Source organism: Dufourea novaeangliae, unplaced genomic scaffold (assembly GCF_001272555.1).
Source record: "Dufourea novaeangliae isolate 0120121106 unplaced genomic scaffold, ASM127255v1 scaffold109, whole genome shotgun sequence".
Classification (NCBI taxonomy): domain Eukaryota; kingdom Metazoa; phylum Arthropoda; class Insecta; order Hymenoptera; family Halictidae; genus Dufourea; species Dufourea novaeangliae.
This window is the reverse complement of record NW_015373997.1, coordinates 1998304-2006157: the sequence shown is the minus strand read 5'-3', so window position 1 is coordinate 2006157 and position 7854 is coordinate 1998304. Positions and strand designations below refer to the sequence as shown.

The 7854-nt window shown below is 46.5% G+C and overlaps 1 protein-coding gene across 1 annotated transcript; it reads right to left on the bottom strand.

Annotated features, from left to right (window-relative positions):
* Positions 1-3624: 3624 nt before the first annotated feature.
* On the bottom strand, positions 3625-4502 carry LOC107188043. The gene is made up of 4 exons (XM_015576270.1): positions 4411-4502; positions 4260-4310; positions 3873-3996; positions 3625-3799 (listed from the first exon to the last, which is right to left on the bottom strand). The coding sequence occupies exons 1-4, from the start codon at positions 4483-4485 to the stop codon at positions 3750-3752; spliced, it is 300 nt and encodes a 99-aa protein (XP_015431756.1). The 5' UTR covers positions 4486-4502; the 3' UTR covers positions 3625-3749.
* Between the last annotated feature and the right edge of the window lie 3352 nt (positions 4503-7854).

The following is a 7854-nucleotide window of genomic DNA, read 5'->3' as shown; positions in this document are numbered from 1 at the left end:
CTATTCCCTTCCGAGGCCCAGCTTGACTCAACGTCCTTAGCTACCGCATAATCCCGCAATTGGGACTACCGTGGGCGTTACTCGGGGAGCTATTTTTCCTGACTTTCCAATCGTCCGAACTTTTTAAGGCCCGGGCCTGGAGGTGGGGAAGTACTCGTGCGGGGGGCGAAGAGTCAGTAGGATCGTCCCATCCCTACCTGATTAATAAGCTATGGACGTTGGACGTTGAGGCAACCGATCCTTCGCGATGCTCTAGTTGCTCTGACCGTAGTTTGTCGGATAGTACAGTAAAGACTCGGTTAGTGCTGGATAAGAAATTCCTCATGAGAGTTTCTACTTTATCGCCACAATTGGGGAGGGGAGGTTATGAAACGTCCCATATAAATAATCTATTGCCCTCTCCCGTTTTTGATGCCAAGGATCAGGCTTCGAACAGACAATAAATTTGTGAGAGTAAAATGTACAAGTTTTCAAGCGGACACGAGGTTCAAACTCTCATGGAGTCTTTACTGTTGTAGCGTCTCAGCCGATTTCCGTTCATTGTTCACGGACCTATCCAGAGAATCATGATTCTAATTAGCCTTCCTGCGTCAGTAAAACGGTCCGAAGCTCGTTTTTTTCGAGAGTGGGACGTTCGAAGCTTTCGGATGCACGGAAAGCTTGTCATCTGCTCGGGGCTCGAGCTCCACAAGGCCGCTCGCTCGCTTGCTCGCGGCGACGAGCCTCGAAAACGATCGATCGGTTTCTCCTGAATCACGCAGGTGTCTGCCGCGAGCCACGAGGAATATTTCACCGTGCTCGTTCGCGCAGGATGAACGAAAGAGCGCCACTTAGGTGGGGGGTAATATACGTCGCCGAGGGCGGTAACTGTCCCCGTATATTATGTCCCGCGTGTCCACGGGGACGTGCATTCCAGCCGGGCTGTATCCACGGTAAACAATGTTCCGAGAGTCGTGCCTAAACGATTCCTCGTGTCTGCAGTTATTTTGGCAATTAATCGCCGTCCCCGACCCCGGTCGCCGCCGCCCCCGCTACACCCGCTGAAATATCGCGTTTCTTGTCCGCGTGCAAGTTTTCCATTCCCCCCTCTTCTGCTTACGGCTGGTTCTTCGTTCTCCCGCGACTCGATTTCCCCTTCCGTTCCCGTCGTGAATCCGCGCTCGAACTCCTTCGCGACCAAGACGAGAATGACGAAGGCTTTTAACGATCGTTCGCGTCTCTCCGTTGTCACGTACCCGCGCGAACTTTACCTCGTAGTCGGTTCCATTCCCACGGAAATCATCTATTTTTCACCTCCATCGGTACCCTTCACCACGGTGTATCGCTATCCTCCGATCTTGCTTTTCTTTTCTTTTGCCCTCGGAATTTTTTAAACAACGTCGACTCTATGTGATAAAGACACGACGAAGTTTATTACGGACTTCGAGAAGATATCGGGTCCGCGGCGCTTTACCCGCGAAACTTTCGCGGAAGTTCCCAGGAAATCGCTCCTGTTCGCGTGCGAAATGACGAATCGCAGACCTCCGGACGCGTATTTCGAGCGTGTATCTCTTTTCTGCGAACGCGATCTCATCCGAAAGAACGTCGTTTTTCTCGTTAACTCTTGCCCCTTCATTTCTCCCGTATTAAAGGTGAATTAAATAGACGGCCCGTGACGACACGAACATGAGATGTATATGAAAAATCTCCGTCTGCCTTCACGCGGGGCTAGAGGATATTACGATTGTTACGTTTTTCCTGCTGGCATCGTAAATCTTCCGTCGTTCTCCCACCACCCTCCCCGCCCGCTAACTTCTTCGGGGGGATTTTACAAGGCTCGGCTTGCCGTCTCGTTTACGCGCCCGGAGTTTTCCACGAACCCGATAAGGGGGTAGCATCTCGTGTTCTCGCGTTATTTCGCGATTCCAGCCTGTCCGTGAGAACTTTCATAACGCGCTGGGAGTACGTTGAACGAGCTTTGCCGGTGCTTCGAAGAATATTGTATCGAATTTAACAAGGGCAGAAAGCAAAGGGACGAGTAAATATTTTCTTTTTATTAAGCTCCTCGAACCTTTATGCGTTTGTTTAGCGTAACAAGTATAGAGTTACAAATACATCATATTTTACAGCTAAATGCATAGATTATTATGTTGGAGGAAAAAATAAATACAAATATAACTATATGCTGGTAATGGCATTATTGTACGGGAAGGATATCAATTTAGCGAACCTGTAGCACTTGTTTCATTTCCTTCGGTTAGTGGGTGCACAGGAATCAGCCATATTGGCGATCCCGTAATACCTTTCAGCGAGGAATTATTAAGAACTGTTGAACAAAAAAAATGATCTATCAGAGATTGGATGTATCTGTAGTCAGTCACAAAAATTTGCACACACCCTTTAAAACAAAACTTTTTAAAAATTGGATCTCGTGACTTGAGGTTGTTTTTGAAGTTAGAAAGATTAGTTTACCGAATGATGTTTAAACGAAATTTGGAAAAAGTTGCAATTGGTCGAAATCGCGAAGAAAATAGTAAAGGTCGCTTTTTACAATTTTTTTAACTGAAACTGTAATGAAAATTTAAGAAATACGTTTCCTAGATTTATGTTAGTTACAAACACGCTGAAATGTTTATCGAAATCGGTTAATGTTACTATGAGATGCAAACGGTTTACAACTTTAGTAAATCTAAAGATTCTTACAACTTTCGATGCCTGTCGCTCGTTTCTGTATCAACCGTTTTCAACAAAAGTTTCAGCACGTGAACAACTAAAATAAACCTTCAAGATATATTCATTAAATTTGCATTGCAGTCTCAGATAAAAAAAATTGCAAAAAGCGTCTTTTACTATTTTCTTCGCGATGTCGACCAATTGCAAATTTTTCAAATATTGTTTTGCTCATCATTTAGCAAACTAGTCCTTCTAACTTCGCAAACAAAAAAAGTCACTTGATTCAATTTGAAAAAAGTTGTTCTGTTTTGAAGGTTGTGCAAAGACATTTTAGCTGATTGTAGATACGTACTCTATCTTTCTACATAGTCGCTATCACGTTCACGATCTTAGCTTCTAGTCTTTACTCTAAATTCAGTCCAACACCGACGGTACACGGCGCTATCAATCTTACTTCAGAGACCGCGGCCCGCTACCTCTGCCAGCCGACGCCCAATAAAACGATACCAGCGATAAACCTTTCGAAGCCAATTAGGGGCTAATTGATTTTAACTGTAAATCTATGAGCCCGATTCCTTGGCCTTCGGCCGGTTCCACGGGATTGCGGTTAAGACGGTGCCGGGGACTTCTGCCAAGCGGGCAGTTGTTCCCGATAAATTTACGATGACTAAACTCCCCTTTCTTGCCGTACTCCTTCTCTTCTCTTTCTCGCGTTAACGACTCTCGATCGCGGCCCGCCATCTGTCTCCACGCGATGCTTGTCCCACGAAAATCCTCCCCCCTCCTTTTCATCATGTTTTGGTACGGAGGTGACGAATATTAATATTTACGCGACAATTGCCATATAAATCGAACAAATTCAAGATATTCGTTAAAATTCTTTACTTTCAGATACGTTTCTGGTTTTGTTCAAGCGAGATGTTCTGTTCATCGAGGACTTTTGTGAGGAATTTATTAACATCTCTTAGATTCTTTTTAAATCATGCGTAGGGTTTATTGCAATAAGCTAAAAGGCGTGCGATACATGTTTTTACTATCAGTATTGCGAAAAGGTGGTTTCTTCTTTGCTACTTCGAGAACATTGTCAATCTAGCGGTTCACGCGTGTGGTAACTTATGCAAAATAGGATTCTTCCGGTGTCCCTTAACTGCGAACAAGGAAACGGATATAAGAATACATAGGGGAGGACACTGGAAGCTTTCGGAATACACGATACTCACCACATCCTAGTAGCGGAACGCAGACTCTTCCCGTGGGGCAGTCGCTGTCCTTTTTGCAGGATTTATCCGCTTCCCGTTTGCGTCTGCTGTCCGGAATGTTCAAGGCTACGACCTCCGACTCGTCCTAGTGTTTCGGGGAAATTATTCAGCGTGAGACAACTTAATTCTACCAGGGCGGGTAGATCTATAGCCATTCCTGGGGAGTGGGGAGGAAGCAACGAAAAGAGGACTTAATGTTCTTGGAATAGCCAACTCTGCCACTCTGCGGTAGACTGTACGTTCGGAGCGTTTAAATTGTGTCTAGAACGCGTTCAAACAGCTCGAGCAATCGAAAAACCAGGTCGATATCTCATAGAAATGAATACGAGTCGATATTCTTGTACTCACTGAGTCTCCACTGCGATCTCCTAGGCGGATCACGTGGACCTCTGGTTCGTCCTGCGGACGGAGGACCAACGACGATTAGAACATGATCGCGATTTACCAGAAATGATTTTACAACGCGTTTGTTCGGTATGGCTAGCTCGTATCTCCGTACCTTGTCGTCCTTGATGATGCACCTGGTGGCCGAAACGGCGCACACGAACAGCAGAACGAGAAACAGTCGGTTCATCTTCGAAGCTCTCTGACCGGCGGATACTCTCGATCCAACGGCGGGGGACCGCTCTTTATACATGCGAAAGAACACGCGAAAAATCGCGCGTTATCTGTCCCCGTGAAACGACAACCATTAACGACGGAAAAAAAAATGAAGTTCCCAATTGCATCGTAGATTACGGCCCACGAGAACTTGTTCTTGTTTCCCTCCGTTAACGAGCGGCTCGCAGAATCGTTTCCGTAATTTTTCCGAGGTTCGAAAGCCTGTGGTCGTTTCATTTTCGCGGGTAGTCTTTATCTAAATTGGAAAAAAACAGAATGGGTCTCTAAAATGTCCACGGCTTTAGGTAGCAACGGCAATCGCACGTTGAGTTCGGTTTACGAGCTGTTGTCAGAAACGCTATGTGTACGCGAAATCCTGGAGCCTACAATTCCATTGATATCGTTGCGATTCGAAAGTTACGCTTGTCGGCTAGTCGATCAATGTGAAAAGGGTGTAGTTACGTTTCCCCGTGGGACACGCGAGCGTTATGGGGATCCTTTTCGCGGTGAAGCGTGCTAATTACCGGCGTCCATTAGCTGCGTGATCGTTTCAGGCCCGCTGATAACGACACGCAGTTAATTAAAAACACGCTGGACAACTAGCATCGTTTTTAACTGTAACGAGTACTTGGTCATCGTATCGGTCTTAGACATTGATTTAAACTCAATAACTAATCTCTGACTCCTCGCCTATCCGACAGTTTACAATTCTCGACTGAAGTACGTTAGAAAATTATTTTTAATTAAAAACACGTTGGGCGTCTACTATCGTTTTTAACTATAACGAGCGTACCACTTACAAGGGGAGCGACAGGTGTGATAATCACCTTTGGAACGATACTAGGTACAAGTTCTGGTACATATACATACAGTGTTGCAGAACAGTAATTAGTTTTCGTAGAATAGGTCTTCCTTTTTGAGATACTCTGTTTTAGATAGAAAAATATCTTTGCAGTACAAATACACAAAATTATAATACTTGTAGACGCGACAAATATTTAGAATGTATTATCGTAGGTGAATTAAAAATGTAGTTTTAGACCTAAAATTTGTATTGTAAAGAAGTTGTATACACCCTCACACCGGATTCGAACTCGATGTACCTCGATGGGATATGACATTCTTTAAGTAAATGAATGACAAGATGCGTATGAAACTTTATTACGAAAATGTAGGCCTATTCTACGAGAACCAATTAAGGTTTTATAACACTATATGTCTATTACAACTTGTACCTAGTGCCGTTTCAAAAACGATTATCGCACCTTGGCGCTCCCCTTGTTAGCCATCGTACTGTCTTCGGAATATTCTAATATTCTCCACAAGTATCTCTAAAGACATGGATAACGTGTTGGAGCCTTTTCACTCGACGACAAATCCCCGTCTCCTCGTCCATCCGAAGCATTACATTCTCGGCCGGATACGTTAGAAAATTATTACGAAACAAAACGGTCCATTCGAGTCTCCGCTTATCTGAAAGCTCTCGCATCCCCGGCAACACTTCACACACCCTCCCCCTCTGCCACCCCCAAGCACATCGTATCGACCGTAGGGCGTTTCAGCCCGGAATATAAAAATTGCTCGATGGCATTACGACGTTCCCGTTTTACGTCACTCTTTACGGCCGGATGTCTCTCCTGGAGCGGAATTAATTATGCATGCCCCGCAGCGGTGGTAGATCGATGGAGCGAGAGAGAGAGAGAGAGAGAGAGAGAGAGAGAGAGAGAGAGAGAGGTATAACGCCCGATACGGCGGAGTTTCGTGGCATTTTAGCGGCGCGTAATAGTCCTCGGGTATTGGAAACTCGGCTCCGTCCATTCGGAGACGACACGGTTCTGAGCCGCGTGTGAATATGGTCGGTCGATTCGCGCCGCGAAGAGACGAGGAAGGGTTGTAGCTGAGGATGGACGGGGTAGCGTTTGCATACCGAGAAACGACGGAGACGTCGAAGTTGCGGACGACTCGAAACTAGCCAGCCCTCCTGGACGGACACTCGACGTGACCGGAGGTCCTTTGTTCGCTTGATTACCGAACACCCGGGGAAACTAGTCATTAGCTCGGCAAATAGAGAACTATCCAAGGAGGGTACCTTCGGGCGCAGTCGCGAACTTCGAAGAGAAGGGACCTGGCGACGCGAATATCCGCGAGGCGCGCTGTTCCCTCGTTAACTAATTGACGGTCGTTAATTCGCTAACCCACTACCACCCTTCGATGTCCGCCCGACGTCGTTCCTTCGACCCGGTTGTAACAGCGGGCGAAGCAAAACCGCGCGCGATCGCGGTTTTCATCCGATCGTTCGTCTTTCTTGTCATCGAAACCGTCGACGCGCAAACCAGGCGAAGCTGTTGATTCCTTTGAGCCGGAACGGAGACAGATCGGGGTGCACAGTATTTAAAGCAACAAGAAGACACGGTGATTGGACACAATTCCACGGGGCCAGCCGGGAATCTAAAAGCGTCGCGGAACACCGACGAAAGACTCGGGCAAACGCGAGCTGGCCCGCGAGGATGCTGATCCAGCGAATAAAAAAGAAGAACACGTGGTCCTCGAGGTGTGGGAAGGGGGTGAGAAACGGGTGCCACGGAACAGGTCAAACGACGCTTAGCGATACACCTCGTAGCCGCGTTAAACGGTCGACTCGGTGTCGGACACGCGCGAAAATAAATGGGGAAAAGGAGAAGGCGTCGAATTCAGCAAGATCGTTCGTCAGCCGCTTATATTTAGACCGTGACTCCGGTCCCACCCGTGTACCCTCCGCGTCAACTGACGACTCCCCCTACCCCAGCCACCCCCTTTTTTTTCGCTCATTTCGTTCTATCCGCCCCGTGATTCTCGAGCGTTTGTTATACTTCGCTTCCGCCTGGCGATCCATCTTCCTCCCATCGCGGGCTGAACCTATTTTCTCGATATTAATGTCGCTACGGGATCCCGATCACAGAGACGATCGTGATAGGGTGGGGAGGGGGGCACTGTGTACGGAAGGTTAATAAGCTCTCGAGGCGCAGAAAGTGTACCCGGTTTGATTGATAGAATGGCGGGTGCTTGCTTGAAAATGGGTACCGAGATGGATGGAGGAACAGAGATCAGGACGAAGTGCGCAAGTTTACCTATTGTACGCTAATAATACTCCCTTCGCATGTATTCTTTGTCTATCAGCCGTGTACGCTATTCGAAATTGCTGTCGCGATTTTTATTCGCTATACTTATAACAGACTGCGGATATTTATGCAAAATAACATTTTATAATGTTATTCATAAAGGCAGTAATGAGGGTAGGAATCTCTTGGTACCCTTAAGTATCTTTTTGGATGAAGAATGAAAAAGAGAATTTTTTGCATCTGAT